We start from the raw sequence: 17757 nt of genomic DNA, 5'->3' as shown, positions 1-17757 counted from the left end.
TATCGTCCTCTTTTGGAAAGCCAAACAAAGTAGTTTTGGGCGGCGGCAACAATACTACAGCGAGAATAAAAGTTACGCCTTCTTTCTTTTGGGCGGCGTTATGCAAATCTTCCCAGATAGTGACGTAGACATGTGGGGGCGTGTTAGAATGAGCCGTTTTAGGTAGGTGTGACTGACTCTGAACTTTTATAAAGAATATCTCTTTGGATTTGAGACTTTAGTCTTTGCAACTTTACAGATCTTCTTTATGCACCAAGAGCTTGTAACACTCCAAAGAGAAAGGAAAAATTGAAATCGCATCATATGACACCTTTAACAGTGTAAACAACTCTGAATGCATGAAACAGCATTGTACCACCCCTTTAAAACATACTAGTGTCTAATGCTATTTTATTAGGGTGACCATATTTTAGTTTTCCAAAAAGAAGACAGTGGGGGGTTCAGACAGGTTGAGAGGAGAGATGACTGACAAGATCATACTGGAGGATTTGCTGCTCAACAGATCCTGAGCTCATTGACAAATATCCTTTCTCATAAGATGTGCTTCCTTTACCCAGAGCGCACGAGTCCAGGCAGATAAACAAGGGAAAACACAACTTAGTATAACGGTGGCCAAACAACAAGTGACAGAAAGGGAGCAACTTAAATACAAAGACAGATGAGGATCATAAACTAAACACAGGTGATGGAGGTAAACTAATCAGGCTAAATGAGACCAGGAAGATAACCAAATAAGGGCACACAGGAACTAAAACAAAACAGAACACAGGAAAACACAGAAACAAAGGTGTCCATAACAACTGAAAGGATGACATAACCCCCTCCTCCCGGAAAGCACGCCCTCGTGCTAAGCACCATCCAGAGGGGAGGGAGGGTGGAGGCTGGTTAGGCGCAGCTACACAGGATGGGCAGCCTCCAGGGCGGTGCCGGCAGTTCAGGGGGCCATGGTGGTGCCAGCCTTTCAAGAGGCCATGGATGTGCTGCCCAATTCCGGAGGCCATGGAGGATGGGCCTTCTTGGCCTTGTCCAGGTTCCCCGACTTGGCCACTATGGCCACAGGCATATGCCCCCCCCCCCCCAAAAAAAATTTTTATTGGGGGAAACTAGGCGCCTTCAGGCTCAGATGGTTTCTGGCTGACGAAGGTATGGGTACACCTTTCCAGGACTCTGGATATGCCGGCGAGCTAGCTGGGACAAGCGGAGACTTGGGAGACCCAGGAGAGCTGGACGGAACCAGCTGAGATTCAGGAGAGCTGGGCTCACGGTTGAGCTCTGTGGCGTGAGTGGGCTCCCGGTTGAACTCTGGAGAGCATTCTGGAGCAGACTCTGGAAAGCATTCTGGAGCGGACTCCACCACTTCAGCTCCCAGGTCAGCGCTGTTCAAAACCTCCTTTCTGGATCGGGGAAACACAGGTGGGTAGGAGTGGATGGATCCATTGGACTGGTATGTGGAGGGTGCTGGTTTGTGGTGAGCCGGAGCACTCACATGCTTCCAGATAGGAATCGAACGACAATCTTCATTTAGCTACATCTACAAAGAAATCCGAATCGTTTAAATCGAGGACGTAATTAATAATGTCTGCTACGAGTCTATAACAATCGTCAGGAGAAAGGAATCGAAACAAATTATCATCGTCGAGTCCCATCCGGATGCAAGCGTTAACCGTATGATTGCTCCAGCTCACCAGATGGAAAACACTCAGGAACTCCTCCACATATCACTCCAAAGGCTGTCCATCCTGCTGGACGTTAAATAGCTTGTCCTCAGCCCAGTTCATTTTGCGTGGTTCGGTCATCTGTCACAGGTTGTGTTGCGAAGCAAGGCGAAGGAGACAGCAGGTAAAGCCCAAAACTCTGTTTAATTAAACTCAGGCAGATAAACAAGGGAAAACACAACTTAGTATAACGGTGACCGAACAACGAGTGACAGAAAGGGAACAACTTAAATACAAAGACAGATGAAGATCATAAACTAAACACAGGTGATGGAGGTAAACTAATCAGGCTAAACGAGACCAGGAAGATAACCAAATAAGGGCACACAGGAACTAAAACAAAACAGAACACAGGAAAACACAGAAACAAAGGTGTCCATAACAACTAAAAGGGTTACAACTAGTACCTATTTAATACTAGTTATTCATTAGATTACTTTCATCTAGTACTTTGTTGTTAGACACTAGTATCTTTTGTAATTGTTACTAGTAACAATTCTTATCTTAAAAGTCACAACTCATTTTTTACTTGTCTTATGTTATGACTGGTCAGAATGTTCACTGTAGAGTTCAATTAAAAAATCTTACTAGTTAAAAAAATCTTACTAGTAACATTTGGAATACGTAATAGTATCTAATAAATGTGTAGTATCTATTGAATAAGTACTAGCAGATAATCAATAAGTACTAGTGTTTAATGAATAACTATTAGTATCTTTAAAATAGGAATGAGTATCTAATGAATAAGTACTAGTATCTAATTAAGTACTGGTATCTAAAAAAAATTTATTGTACCTTATGAATAACTACTTTTTTTAATGTACTAGTCATGATTAGAATAAATACCAGTCAGAACTGAATCGTTGATACCTGAATGACAGATCCCCATAGAAGTCAATGGTAAGAATTTGAAATGTATTACTAGTTACAACAGAATTGAAATAAGAACTAATATCTGTTTAATCGGTACTAGTAGCTAATAAATAAGTACCAGTATCTAATAATAATTAGTATATAAATAATAAGTACTAGTATCTTTTAAAAAGTAAGTACCTAAAGAATAAGCACCAGCAGCAAATGAATACGTACCAGTACTTAATGTAAAAGATAGCAGTAGGTAAAAAGAAGTACCAATAGCATGAAAATAAAGGCCTTTCGCACCGCTTTAGTTCCAGAACTAAATGTACAATACTAAAGTACTGGGACGATTTTGCGCGAACTATTTCCCAGTACTATTTAAAGGGTTGCATTCGCACCGATAGTGTGTACAAAGAAGTGATGTAAGCCGGTCGACAGCGTCGTCATTTTTGCGCGGCGTTCAACAACAGAAACAAAGAAGAACAACATTAACAACAGGAGGATGGAGGACGCTGTGATCGGAGTTGTGTTTTTGTTGTGCCTCGCGGGTTTCACAATAATGGACATGGAAAGTCGACGTATACGTATAGCGATTGAAAGAACGGAAAGGAGGACTAGGAATCTCCAACGACAACTGGCAGTGCTACATTTGCTACAAGTGCCTGAACTTCAGCGTTCGTCCATCTATCGCTGTTCTCCATACTTGCGAAATAAGTTGACACAATAGGCTTGTTTGAGATCAGCAAAATCTGTGCAGAACTGATCACCGGTGATCACCACGAGATGCATGCCGGTTAGAAAAGTGTCCGAGTTACGGCCGACTTGCTCTGATGTCATGCTGACGTGTGCCAAAAAACTCTCGCGACGGCGAGGCGGCTGTGTCGGATTGTGCAGTCGAGCGCAGTTGCTCTCCACCGACTGCGCTGATCAAAAGCATGATGGGAAACGACTGACTGAAGACACAGCTTAACAGCAGCTTAATGCTCATTGGTTCAGACAACCGTGATGCTGCGTTCTAGTCTAAAATGTTTTTTAAAAAAATCTGATTTCATGTGATTATTAGACACTTTATTAGACACTTTTGAGTGTCTTGTTCATATTTATTTTCATAAAAGCAACAGAACTGAAATTATATCACGTTTATTAGCAACACAGCACATGAGTGTGAATAACGCAATATCTGCCTTTGATCTCGTTGGTATCTGTTCCACTTCGAGAGGGCAGAACTGCCCATCTTGACTGCGCTTATTTCACTCCTCCCCTCACTGCAGCCGCCTACATTTCAGGTGAGGCGAGCCGCATCTCAAACAAGCCTAATGTTTACAGTATGTTTACACTGCATTTTAAATCATGGCGGGTGAGGGCGTTTTCGTACGCGTTTGGCCAATCAATGTCTACTTACGTCACGATTAGTACCAGTTGTGCTGGTTAGACCCTACTCCGGAGTAGGAGCTAATTTGGTTCTCGAAAAAGGCAGTCCGGTACTAAAACCGCACCCAGTTCCAGTGGTGTGAAAACGCCAAAGAGTGGGTAGTTCCACAATTAGTTCTGGTACTATGAAAAGGTTCCCGCGGTGCGAAAGGCCCTATAGATTCTACTATGTTTTAAGGAATAAATGTTAAAACAGCTTGCCATAGTATGAGGAAAAACTTGAACCAGGTTTACATTGTAATAGCTTTAATAAACAGACGAACAATAACTTCTTTTAAGATCATTATTTCTGTTGTGCAATCTGTCTGCATAAGTCCAGCCATCTCAAATCTCCCACATTTCGTTTTGTGTTACAAGGTGTAACTATGAGAGCCCTCAGCAAAACAGTTCTAAAATGCACCTCTCCCAAGTCTGTAGAACAGGTGAGGTATTAATGGAGACAGGTATTACCAGATTAACCAGGACACTACATGCATCAACATGACTAATGTTTTGCTTTATCTAGCAAACCGTCTACCTTCTAGTAGATGGAAACACACCTGGTTTTCTTACTTTTGAATTAAATATTTGATCTAATTATAACATTTAATATTCCTTCAGGTTAACAGTCTTCCAGGACATTAAATGTAACAAAAAAATGTTATGATCAAAAATACATTCACATGTGAATTCCCCTTTATGGAAACAACTTTATTGTTTAAAATACTTCAATTTCCCAGTAAAAAAAGTACAAAAGGTAAGCATTTGATTGATATAAAAATATAACAGAACATAAGTTGTAAAAACTTAATTGCATTTACATAAAAAGGCTTAATCCACTCAAAAGTAAATCAAAGGTTGCATTTCAGATCAGCATTAATACTGTCTGAGTAATTCAGTTATAAACAAAATGAAACCATTGAGGAAAACATTCAGAGTTCAGCTCTAGGGACAACATCTGTGACATGTTGTCGATTAACACAAAATTGTTTCAACTCGTCCCTCGGAGATGCATTTAAAAGTCAGAATTTCATTTTAAATACACAACATACAATTTTTGTTTTTGACCGCTTTATGAACTGAAAAGTCAAAAGCATTTTCTTTGGCAATCAGCAGCATGTCACAAATGCTGTCCAGCTTAACTTGAACCTGCTATATTCCTTAATGGAAAATTCAACTTGCTGTCATCAGTACTTAAAAACACAAATGACTACACCAATATGAACAACCACATATTAAGTCTAACTTAAACACAAACTTTCCATCAGCTGTTTGGAATGTATAAGTACACACTAAACTGAACTACTTATTAGAAAGTAAAAAAATATGGCTTTGAATACCTGAAAAAAAGAAAAGAAAAGAAGAATATGCTGATGGTGTGCACACCTGAAGCACTATCTTTCAAAAATTCGTTAACTGCTGTATGGTCTCTGCCACTCCAGCAACCTTTGTCAAAAACTTTGTAAACACTAACAAGACGAAGACAGAAAGTCTGGTACACTGAACTAAAACAGCTGGACAACCAAATGTGCTGGATTTCCTGTTGGGGTGGAAACACAAAATCATGGCTCTTGAACGCAGTGCAGCACATATTTTCCTGAGAGACCAAATGGAAAAAAATCCACAATATTGAAAATCGAAGAAAAGCATTGCATTTTCATTACTAATCTTTTTAACTATAAGTAACTGCATCTTATCCCAAAAAAATGTGCAATTAAGTTGTGAAAATAGCCTTTGTGGTCACAATTAGAAACCTTTCAAAAATGAAATAACAAATGTAGATTGATTTTGGCAATTCCTACTACAAACACAAAATTTATTAACAAAAAGAATCTTTGTTGCATCAGTTACCTATAAGGGTGTTAGCCAATAAGCTACAGTACTGTATATCTTACTGTAAAATATAAAAAGAGAGACGTATTTAACAAGATACAATAAAAGCAAAGAGGAGTATGTCAACAAACTGAATCAAGAGGAACATAAACTGGATGGCTCATTTTCAGAATATATAAGAGAAGATCAGAGAATTAATACAAAGAGGAAGATACGTACTGAAGTGTTCCAGTTACTGAAAAAGCATTTGAAATTCATATGGCCAAATGTGTGTAATGGTACAAAAGCTGCAACTGAGAAACCCAAAACTTATACATGAACTTCCTTCACTGGTTTTCAAACAGAAAGCTTCAGTCTCAATTGTATTTGTTGAGCCAATTTCTCGGGTGACTGTAGATTTGGAGTCTGAATCTTCTTAAGTGAGTCGGATTCCCAGTACCTGTTCCAATTCCTGTCTCCTCTGCTGGACCTGAAAATAAAAGAAAATGCACAATTATAGATACTATAGCATCTGGGGCCAGTTGCATATACAGCCATTATGTTAAGACTGTATCTTAAGAACTAGTTTGATCAACTAGCAGTAAACCAAGGAGTAATCAGTCTTCAAATTAGACCAATCTACCTATTTGTAACTGACTTGAAAAAGTTATGACCAGTCTTTTAAACACCAGTCTAAGCAGGTTAAGCAGGCAACAACCACTGATGTGCCTTGCAATGGAAAGAAATACAAAGTGCTCACCTTTGAAAATATATAGCGTCCAACAGCTTCTTTGACCCAGGGTGAGTGGTAAAACTCAGTTCTTCTCTCCTCCTCTGGATTACCCACAGTGTCTGTCATTAACTGCATAAACCAAGACAAAACATTCATGAATGGCAAAAAAAATGAAGGCTGAATGAAATCCAATGAGGGAAACTGAAAGTACTTTGAGGTCTCGGCTCTGAGACTTGAGCCAGTCCTGGATGAACTCCTGCGGGTTGTTACTGAAGCTGAGCATGAAGTCTCTCTGGGTCTTCAAATGGTTGATGGATTCAATAGTCTCATGTATCTTATGGAGAATGTAAATGTTTGGTTAAGAACAGCCCCTCTATATGTGTGTAACTTTAGAATGGGTGGAAATTAATTTACATGAGGTGTCATTTATGCCCTTGCACACACACCTTCATCTCCAGGGCAGTGATCTCCTGTTGACTGGTTGTGGATGACAGGAAGCTGGTCATCTGAGCCTTCAGAGGGTCGTCCACCTCAACATCGATATCAAAGCATGCAGTCTTCTTCTGATCATTGGGATCCACACTGACAAAATGATATAGCAATAAAGCAGCCTTTGGTCAACATAAAAAAATAACATCAATATTCATACCACTCTACAAATCGAAATAATATGTATTTTACACATTTTAGAATAGTTATTAAAAATATGAGATGGAAGAATGGAATTATATGACAATTGAATACCAAAAATGTTAAACAAATCAAAACTTTTTCAATATTTTTCCCCCAAGTTTTCCAACAGTATTAAAGGAGTTCACATACATGCTGGACACAAGTTGCATTTCCTTCCCTATTCTGGTAAAATCACCCATTTAAATTATATACAGCTTTACTTTTGCTCAGAAATTCATATATAGGTGCAAGCTATATTCAGCTTCAGAGGGTCGTCCACCTCAACATCGATATCAAAGCATGCAGTCTTCTTCTGATCATTGGGATCCACACTGACAAAATGATATAGCAATAAAGCAGCCTTTGGTCAACATAAAAAAATAACATCAATATTCATACCACTCTACAAATCGAAATAATATGTATTTTACACATTTTAGAATAGTTATTAAAAATATGAGATGGAAGAATGGAATTATATGACAATTGAATACCAAAAATGTTAAACAAATCAAAACTTTTTTCAATATTTTTCCCCCAAGTTTTCCAACAGTATTAAAGGAGTTCACATACATGCTGGACACAAGTTGCATTTCCTTCCCTATTCTGGTAAAATCACCCATTTAAATTATATACAGCTTTACTTTTGCTCAGAAATTCATATATAGGTGCAAGCTATATTCATAAACGTAAGTGTGACAGAACTTTGGACTGGTAAGTTAAATATTTGAGTTTATAAGTCAGACATTTTGATTAAAGAGAAAATATTTTTTCAAAAGAGCATGGAAAGTAACTGTTGAGTAACAAAAGAGAACATTCAGAACAGGAACCACAAGCACGCACCTGATGATATGATTGATGATGATGGGGTCGGGGTGCTGAAGGAGGCCGGCAAGTTTCATGGGGATATCCGAAAATCTCATCCTATGGCAGCCAAAAATCTGCAGGATTACAGCAGTTCAGTTTAGTTTCATGGTTCAATTTATAGCCATTAAGTTTGTGATTAAGGCACCAATCACGTGGTTTCCAATGCATGAAGCATGCAATAATTATCTCAGATCAAGCACTAAACTAGATTCTGAAGACAATGAGAGTAGTGCTTATCTGTCCAAAACTACCTGCACTATGCAAGGTGTTTCAATAAAGTTGCGAAGGACTTCTAAATAATAGACAGGGGAATTGCTAGGTGGGCCCTGCCAAGTCTCCATGATATTCTGGAGCTGTATTACAGAAACTTCCCATCTTAATTTTTTCACGTAGATTTGAAATTACCATGGTTTCTAAAGATGGATAGGATTCTGCATTAGGATGTTTCTGTCATACAGTCCCTGATTTCTACATTTGTTTTCAGTCCCTCGTCCTTGTATACTTGAGCAGTTTGAAGAAAGATCTGATGTTGAGAGGAAGGATGGAAGTAACATGGGAGCTAATGCAGCTTTGAGTGTCAACATAACAAGGGAAAGTGAAACCAAGTAATCTGATTCCTTTGTGTCAAGGAATTCTGATTAAGTGGAAGCATACAGACTACAAAGAGAAATGGGCCAAGAACCGAGCCCTGAGGGACCTCATTTCTGGAAAAAAGTCCAATTGCTATCTATCACTCAAGTAGGATGTGAACCAATGCACAGCTGTGCCAGTAATACCAATGGCTTAGAGGCAAGTGAAAGCGTGTTGTGGCAGACAGTACCAAATGCAAGGCTTAGAAACTAGGGTTCCTGCAGAGTTTTTCTTTTCTCATGAGTTTTCAACTGAGTTTTAGTGTTTTGGGTTTTAAAGAATTGTGAGAACAAGCTAAAGGTAATTTCCTGCTAAGAGGGCTAAACATTTTGGGTACCTGTCTGAAGTATCGGTTGCAGCTAATGTACTCTTTCTCATGGCAGTCTTGCAGCTTGTTGCTTTTGATGTAGAGCCACAGGGCCTGCATGATACTAGCTCTGGTCTGAGTGTGGACACCCAAAAGTCGAGCCAGGCGTGGATCCAGTTTATACTGCGGAGGCTAAGTCAAGTAGAAGGAGAAGTAAGATAAGATGAGGTAATATCATTAAAGAGATGCAACTAAATACTCTGTAACAAACAAACTTAGGAAATAAATCCCATTTAAAAAAAAGTTTGATTTCTTTTAAAGACCCCATTAATTTTTTGGCTTTTAATCCATGTCTGTTAGTTTTGAGGCTATTTAGACAAAAGTATCTTTTTTTTTTTATTGTTGTTCAAATTTACATTCATTCAATCCCTTGAAGGGAAAATCATCACTGGTGACTAATCTACATGTCACTGATTAGCCATTGAATTCATGTTTAATTGGTTCTAATGCTCAAAAATATGCTTCAAAAAACAACACATACAATGAAATCTTGAACACAGTGTCAGCAGATCTAAATGTAATACTGTAATTGGCAAATTTCATTGATTTTCATATTTTACTTTAAACTGCAACAGTTGGAATAGATATATAACTATGCAGGGGCATTTTTTGCCCCTTATCTTGAATTTGGGGTGGATTTCGGTTCATTTTGATGGGATTTTTGCCCCAAGCCTGATATATAGCCTATATGCGTGTGTGTGTGTGACATATACATGTATGTGATACCTGGTGGTCTAGCATGAGAAGGAGAGTACATTTCACATTCACATCCCCTGGTCTCTTCACCTGAAATCCATCTGTCTCCTGAGTTGTAGGCATTCTGTGCCACTAAGACACACAGAAAACGATATGACTACAGATGTAATGACTGAATTTACTGCAAGACAATACATGTGTGAGTAAATGATGACAGAATTTTCATGTTGTGTTTGATGAGGTCATCGTGATCATCAGGATTTCAGTAGATTTAATTATATTGTGGGACATATATATATATAAATATATATATATGTGCACGTGTGTGTGTGCAGTACCTTGACAGACCTCTAGTCCAGTGTTTCAAAACACAGGTATTAAAATATGAACTTATAACTCTATAATTTCATACCTCCACCAAGTGGTTGTCTGGGCCATAAAGTTCTTTGTCCAGTTCAATGACCAGGCTTTTAAAGAAGGATGAAAACTTTCGTTTGTGTTTCCCTGGCTAAGGATAAAGATAAAGACAGAGAGAAAGAAGTCGGTTAAAGGGGAGAGAGAACACAAGATCTTTTTGCAGTGCGCTCATGCTGTTGATTGATACTGCATTGTTAGGAGCTGACCACACTGGGGGGGGGGGAGTTATTTTAGAATCAACACACACTCAGTCACAAACAGCTATTGCACCAGTATGAGCTTGCGCAATGCCTTGCCTGTACCTCCCTTTGCAGTACCACTCAACTTATGACCACTAAGTTAGAAGAAAGTGAAGAAAAAGAAAGAATCGTTTCCTCTTTGCATGTGGCGGCAGCACAGCCAGAGGCCTTCAGCTGGCAAATATACCCTTACACTTTTTTTTGGGACTAATTTCTTGAAAGGGGCCAAAGTTTAAATTTCTTTTCCTCAGAGTTTGGGAACATGGAACAACTTAGAGCACATCTGGTTTGAAGGAGTGAACTGAGGACATGAATTAGTTCATTTAAGCTGGCCAACAGACTCAAGACTGCCAAATAAAAAGCATTAAGAATAGGGGCGACACAGTCAGCTTTATCTAGAGCTGTTACTTGCCATGAAACACTGCAAATAGGAGTTCTTTATAGTGTGATCTCTCACCTTGCTTCAAGTTCACAAGCAAACACATAGTGAAACTCATTACATACATCCTCCAGGAGTTTGCCTTCCACTCGAAGTTCCCATGATGCCATTTTTTCAGCCTCCTCTCCTTCTGGCTTGCCAGGTGTGTAGGTATTAGAAATGTAGATCCTCAGTTTACGTTTTTGCTGGAAGAGCAGAATAAAGAGCAATGAGATAATACATAATAAATCTACTATTTATTCAAATGCATTTTACTTTTCCTATAGAAATGCAAGTGCTAAAGGATAGTTCTCCCAAGAATGAAAATTCTGTCATCAGTTACTCGACCTCTGTTGCGCCAAATCTGTATGACTTTCTTTTTTATTCTAAGAAATGTGTCTGTTTTTTGACCATGCAATGGAAGTTAATGAGCATAAAAATGGTTTGGTTTCCAACGTTCTTTAAAATATCTTCTTTTGTATTCCATAGAAGAAAGTAAATCATACAGGTTTGGGGGGGGACTTAAACGTAGTTGAACTAAGAATTAATCTCTGAATTGCTACTCCAGTCTACCACATCTACCGTGATGGGCTTTTTGATGGCTTCCTGTATCTCCATTCGTTTGCGAGCAATGGTCTGGTCCAGCTTTCTCTCAAAAGCCAGAAGGTCCATATAAGCCTGAGACTCTGGGACCAGATCCCTGATCTGAAGAACACCAAAATCATGAGAAACTATGTACACTTCAGCATCACAAAAAAACTGGTTTTATACTATTTTTTATACTATTATAAGATTTATACTATTCTGGTTAAGCTCACCCTTTGTGGGAGAACTTTGTCAGCCATCTTACGCCTCTTCACCCTGAAAATGTAGAGCAGAAGTGTAAGAAACTTGACTCAACACGAACATATGTTAAAATGTTATTTCAATAACAGAGAGCACAGTTTAAAGTCCTGAAGATCTGAAATGTATGCCACATAATTATTATTAAATAAATATATTTTTTCCTCTCATAGAATTTACAGTGAAACAATTATTATTTACAGCAAACATTTGAAAATTTGGAAAATCTGCATCTTTCCTCTAAGTTTGATTCTGCTGAAATGCTCAATCGTTTAAACGTAGCAGAAATATTTTTATTAAATCTTTTATCTAATTTGATAATGCTCCATAGCTTTGAGTTTTGCCATGTTTAAACCAATTCTGCCAACCAAAAAAAAAAATTTTGTATGTAACTTGTCAAAGATATCATTTTCAAAACAAGTATTTCTCTGTTGGTGAACATGCTAATTTTGCGAGACCAACTTCACACATGAGCGAAATCTGCGTGAGGAACTTTTTTGGCCTTGTGCGAAACTCCTAATCGCACAGATTCCTATTAAAATGACTGGATTTCGTCTGTTTTCGAGCCGCTCCTTATGTCTATGGAATTTTCACTTGTTTTATTCTTAAAAACTAAAAGTCATCTGATAATTTTAGGTATGAATTGTTCATGCGTGAATCACAAACAACCAAAGTTTAATATTTATGGTTAAAGAGATAGTTCACCCATCATTTCATTACCCTCATGTCGTTTCATTTCTATTTCTGCAGAACACAAATTATGATATTTTGAAAAATATGGGTAACCAAACAGTTTTGGTGATCACATTGAGACATTTCTCAAAATATCTTCTTTTATGTCTGACAGAATAACAAAAGTCATACAGGTTTGGAATGACATGAGGGTGAGCAACTAATACCTTTGCATTTTGTGGTGTTCAAAATGCCTCAGCAAATATCAATATCAAATAAATCTGCCCCATGGCTCAGTCTTCTAGTTAATATCATGAGACATCTTTAAACCATTTTTTAAAATTCACAGCTATGCTACGCTTCTTTGGCAAAATGAAAGAAATGCTCTTCACCCTGAAAATGTAGAGCAGAAGTGTAAGAAACTTGACTCAACACGAACATATGTTAAAATGTTATTTCAATAACAGAGAGCACAGTTTAAAGTCCTGAAGATCTGAAATGTATGCCACATAATTATTATTAAATAAATATATTTTTTCCTCTCATAGAATTTACAGTGAAACAATTATTATTTACAGCAAACATTTGAAAATTTGGAAAATCTGCATCTTTCCTCTAAGTTTGATTCTGCTGAAATGCTCAATCGTTTAAACGTAGCAGAAATATTTTTATTAAATCTTTTATCTAATTTGATAATGCTCCATAGCTTTGAGTTTTGCCATGTTTAAACCAATTCTGCCAACCAAAAAAAAAATTAACCAATTCCATTCGGCTCCACTTATAATCCATTAAAGTATATAAAAAAAGAAAAACAATTAATTCACACAATTTCTCAGGAACCTCTGTTATCTTTTTAAAATAAAACTAGATTTTGACTCAGGTTCCCATAAATTGTAAAGGTGCGGTCACATTAGCAAAATTTTGTATGTAACTTGTCAAAGATATCATTTTCAAAACAAGTATTTCTCTGTTGGTGAACATGCTAATTTTGCGAGACCAACTTCACACATGAGCGAAATCTGCGTGAGGAACTTTTTCGGCCTTGTGCGAAACTCCTAATCGCACAGATTCCTATTAAAATGACTGGATTTCGTCTGTTTTCGAGCCGCTCCTTATGTCTATGGAATTTTCACTTGTTTTATTCTTAAAAACTAAAAGTCATCAGATAATTTTAGGTATAAATTGTTCATGCGTGAATCACAAACAACCAAAGTTTAATATTTATGGTTAAAGAGATAGTTCACCCATCATTTCATTACCCTCATGTCGTTTCATTTCTATTTCTGCAGAACACAAATTAAGATATTTTGAAAAATATGGGTAACCAAACAGTTTTGGTGATCACATTGAGACATTTCTCAAAATATCTTCTTTTATGTCTGACAGAATAACAAAAGTCATACAGGTTTGGAATGACATGAGGGTGAGCAGCTAATACCTTTGCATTTTGTGGTGTTCAAAATGCCTCAGCAAATATCAATATCAAATAAATCTGCCCCATGGCTCAGTCTTCTAGTTAATATCATGAGACATCTTTAAACCATTTTTTAAAATTCACAGCTATGCTACGCTTCTTTGGCAAAATGAAAGAAATAAGTCTCTGAGCTAGAAGAACAAAGAAGCCCTTGGTCTCCAGAGACAAATGCCGATCCGGTAGCAGATGACACTTTGGGTTCAGTACTGGACACTTTCTATCACAAAGTAGAATCATATGATTTTATTTATTTGTTTTGCTTTAGAAGCTCTTCTTAGATTTAATATCATACTTGATATCCTGCTCTATAGTAGAACCAGACCACTATATTGCCACATTATTAACACATCTAATACAGACTTTACTTGAGGCTGCAAAAATAAAACCTTTCTTTGTTTATAAGGCCTCATAGCGCAGACTCAAATGGGAACTTTAAAGAGATTTGAATGCTACTGTAACTTTCAATTAGTTGCCATTCATGCACAAACAGTTATACTAAATGCACTAACCCCCTTCTCGGACCCATAAGACCCCCAGACTGCTGCTGTTGCTGCTGAAGGATTCTCTTCCGGGCAGGGTCCATCATGGCTTGAGGCATCCCAGGTCGCATGGACATGGCACCACTATAAGACGGTCCAGGTAGAGGGGAACCCATAGACCCCATGCCCCCAATTGGCATTCCTCGGCTGGGTGACATACTCGGGCGCTGTGGGTATGATTTGAGTATTACTATTGTGACACTAACAAATAGCAAACTGTTATAATAGGTAAAGCACTGCAAATGTAAAACTTTATGTACGACTACATGTAGGCTTCTTACAACAAAAATACAGTAAACTTTGCAATGTTACATTTATTAGCTAAATACATTAGTTAACACAAACAATAAAAAATACTTCTAAAGCACACATTAATCTTAATTTCATTATTCACTAAAGGGATAGTTCACCTAAAAATGAAAATTCTGTCATCATTTTCTCACCCTCAATTTGTTTCAAATGCACGACTTCCTTTTTTCGGTTGAGCACAAAAGAAGATATTCGGAAGAATGTTGGTAACCAAACGGTTGATGGTAACCACCGACTTCCGTGGCACACATAAACATACTATGGAAGTCAGTAGCTATACCAACATTCTTCAAAATATCTTCTTTTGTGCTCAACAGAAAAAAGAAACTCAGACAAGTTTAGAACAAGCAGAAGGTGAGCAAACGGTGACAGAATTTTCATTTTTGTGTGAACCATTCCTTTTATACATTATTAAAATCAAATGTTGTATCTGTTAATATTGTTCCCCGAGCTAACATGAACAATGAATTGTATTTTAATTAACAAATGTTAACAAAGATGAATAGATACTGTAAGACATGCATTGCTGTTTTGTTCATTTTGGTTCAAGCATTTAAGCAACGTCAACTAATGGGGCCTCATTGTAAAGGGTTACTAAAAATACCACCTTATAGTTATTATATCAGATTGGTTTGAACTTTATACGTTCATCATGACATTATGAGTTAATGGATACCATATTCATATAACGTTACACGGCATATGGGTGGTTACTCAACGGCGTAGTAAATACTATGCTATTACAATGGTATATGTCCAGTCCAAAGATAATCGTATTACCATGTTATATTACAAAATGTAATAGTTAACATGGCACTTTTTGTTAGCGACTGAACCGATTATTTGCAGGTAACCTACTCAAAATAAAACATGCGCCATGAATGTTGTGTTCATGGTGGGACTCGAACGCGGAAGTACATGTTTGTTCTTCGAGGGCCTCACTATACAGTGCTCTAAAACTAATATATTCCCAATTTGAGTCGTTTCTCTTTTTATTTCTGTAAAGAAGCATCCTTGTATTACCTGGCAATGTTTGTATATGTGCTATTAAATCGTCGTTGTTGCAAATGCACTGGCACTTCCTATTTTAAGGCAGAAGAGAAGACTGAAGCTATGGCGTGCTGCTAAACACTTCAGAGAACAAAATAAAGAGTGGTTTCCTCACTTACTTGGAGGTACTGGTTCGGGGTACTGCCCATCCCTCTGTAGGGTGAATTCTGCGGCATTGCTGGCATTCTCATGGCGCTGCTGTGACCCGGGTTCAAGAGGTTCATGCTGGGGTTTATTGGGGTACTGGAGTTGATGGGGAAACCCAATAAACCCAATCTAGAAGCCATTTTTGATGATTTTTCCCGCTAATAAACAAATCCAAAATCGTTACCGAGTCACTCAAAAAACGTTACAGTTCCGTGTGCCCGCATCGCGTTCAAATATCTAACTTGTATATTCTTCTGTCTCTAATTGTCGATCGATGTCCGTTGTCATCTCTTCCTCATAAAAGCATGTCAAACACCCATTTATTTGAATGGTTTCCTCTCAACAACGTTTTAAGAGCTTGACCAATGTCTGCAGTTATCAGTGTGTGTGGCTTCTCAGATCTCCTCCCTCTGGGTTGCCAAATAACTTCCCCTTGAAATCCTCTACCTAGGCGACAGCTTGTTTCGTGTTGTTTTCTAAAGTTTCATTTGGTGTACAAAGACTTTTTGTTTCGAATATGGAAATGCAGCTCATACCCTCACTGTGTAGTAGTCTTGATGCTGCTCAATTTGTTGTGAGGATGACAAAGTTACATTTTTAGGCTGGTCTGCCTCTGCTGCCTAACAGCGTCAATGTAAAAAGGATTATATTTAATTTCATTATAAAATACGACGTATTAAGCATATGAACAAGTGTAAATGTGTGCTTATTTTAAAATAAAATATTCGCAACCGGTTCCAATTCATTCTTTTTGTGCGTTTCACGTTCTTCATTTTTCAGCGTTGCCATGCAAAATTGTAGAGGAAATAAAATACATGAAAAAATGCCCAAAAGTGGTTAAATTAGCATAATAAACGTGTTCTAACATTTATTATTATTATTTAATATTACTCAAAATAGTTTTTGCTTTAATTATTATTATTACCGGTATATATTATGGGACCAGAATTAAAAAAAATAAAAAATCCCTAAGGGGGGCCTTTGGAATTTGCATTCTATATTTTAGCAAAAGCAATGTTCCAAATACATTTGATTTGTTCATTTGATTGGAGAAGGGTCTGGCTGCAGACTTGCACTTGCACTGTCAGACTTGTATGGAGGACGAAACCTGCAAAAACAATAAATAAATAAATATGCAAATAAATAAATAAATGTCTGTATAAATACACAAATTCTTGTTTAAATACATATAGAGATAATTAAACGTGATTAAAGTAGGCAAACAAATAAAATAAATTAGTGGACAAATGGAAAATGTTTAAGGAAATGCTCAACTCATCCTATTTATTTTCCTTTGGTCACTCATTTATTTCTGAATGTAGTTCCACATTTATTTTTCCTTGAAAAATGCACAAGATAATGAGAGGGTGTCAACCATGGACTTGGTCGGGGTCATGTCATAGCTGGGGGCGCGGCTTTCCCGCTGAGAGGAAATGCATGGTGTTAATCCAGTATGGGCTACGTAAAGTCACTTTTTCCGTTTAACAGAGCAAGATACATAAAAACTGAGCTGTATTGTCCGTACAGTATCTGTGACATTACAAACGACCCAAAGAAATGGCCAGTGTCGTTTTCTGACGTCATTTTTTGTAACCCGATTGAGTCTCCAGCTAGAGACAACTGTAATATCAGTAATGGTCATCATGAGATGACTGGTATGAAGTGGTTTAATCGAGGAACAGTTTTTTCCCATTAGTTATCAGAACAGATAATACAGGCGACAAAAGTATGTTTACTAAGCAAATAACGGTTCAGTATTGCAATTAAGAGCTATGTAAGCATTAATATTTTACATTGGCCACTTAAAATCTTTTATGAGTTAGCCCTCTCATGATTATAACTACAAAACTAACCCTATGAAAAAGTGTAAGATAATAATCAGTCCCCTT

The 17757-nt window shown here is 37.5% G+C and overlaps 1 protein-coding gene across 2 annotated transcripts; it reads right to left on the bottom strand.

The window, feature by feature from the left end:
* Nucleotides 1–4680: 4680 nt before the first annotated feature.
* On the bottom strand, nucleotides 4681–16266 carry LOC107560559 (SWI/SNF-related matrix-associated actin-dependent regulator of chromatin subfamily D member 2-like). 2 transcript variants are annotated; one of them, XM_016244776.1, is made up of 14 exons: nucleotides 15841–16266; nucleotides 14333–14529; nucleotides 11653–11695; nucleotides 11417–11539; nucleotides 10921–11040; nucleotides 10173–10268; nucleotides 9791–9892; nucleotides 9035–9196; nucleotides 8044–8141; nucleotides 7481–7532; nucleotides 6975–7058; nucleotides 6740–6862; nucleotides 6556–6657; nucleotides 4681–6285 (listed from the first exon to the last, which is right to left on the bottom strand). In XM_016244776.1, exons 1-14 carry the CDS (start codon nucleotides 16006–16008, stop codon nucleotides 6232–6234), a joined length of 1524 nt encoding a protein of 507 aa, XP_016100262.1. In that variant the 5' UTR covers nucleotides 16009–16266; the 3' UTR covers nucleotides 4681–6231. The 2 variants fall into 2 exon arrangements, with proteins under 2 accessions (XP_016100262.1, XP_016100263.1); XM_016244777.1 differs by lacking the exon at nucleotides 7481–7532 and having other exon boundaries at nucleotides 6975–7110; nucleotides 15841–16265.
* Nucleotides 16267–17757: the final 1491 nt, after the last annotated feature.

Source organism: Sinocyclocheilus grahami, unplaced genomic scaffold, assembly GCF_001515645.1.
Source record: "Sinocyclocheilus grahami isolate Dianchi unplaced genomic scaffold, SAMN03320097.WGS_v1.1 scaffold733.1, whole genome shotgun sequence".
Taxonomy (NCBI): Eukaryota; Metazoa; Chordata; class Actinopteri; order Cypriniformes; family Cyprinidae; genus Sinocyclocheilus; species Sinocyclocheilus grahami.
Note: the sequence above shows the minus strand (reverse complement) of the source record. Positions and strands in the feature narration are given on the sequence as shown.

Coding starts and splice junctions, on each gene's coding strand:
- LOC107560559 (XM_016244776.1), bottom strand. CDS start 16,008: ATGGCTTCTAGATTGGGTTTATTGGGTTTCCCCATCAACTCCAGTACC. Junction 9,893..10,172: donor CAGACAACCACTTGGTGGAG/GTATGAAATTAT, acceptor TGTGTGTCTTAG/TGGCACAGAATGCCTACAAC. Junction 9,197..9,790: donor TTCTCATGCTAGACCACCAG/GTATCACATACA, acceptor TACTTGACTTAG/CCTCCGCAGTATAAACTGGA.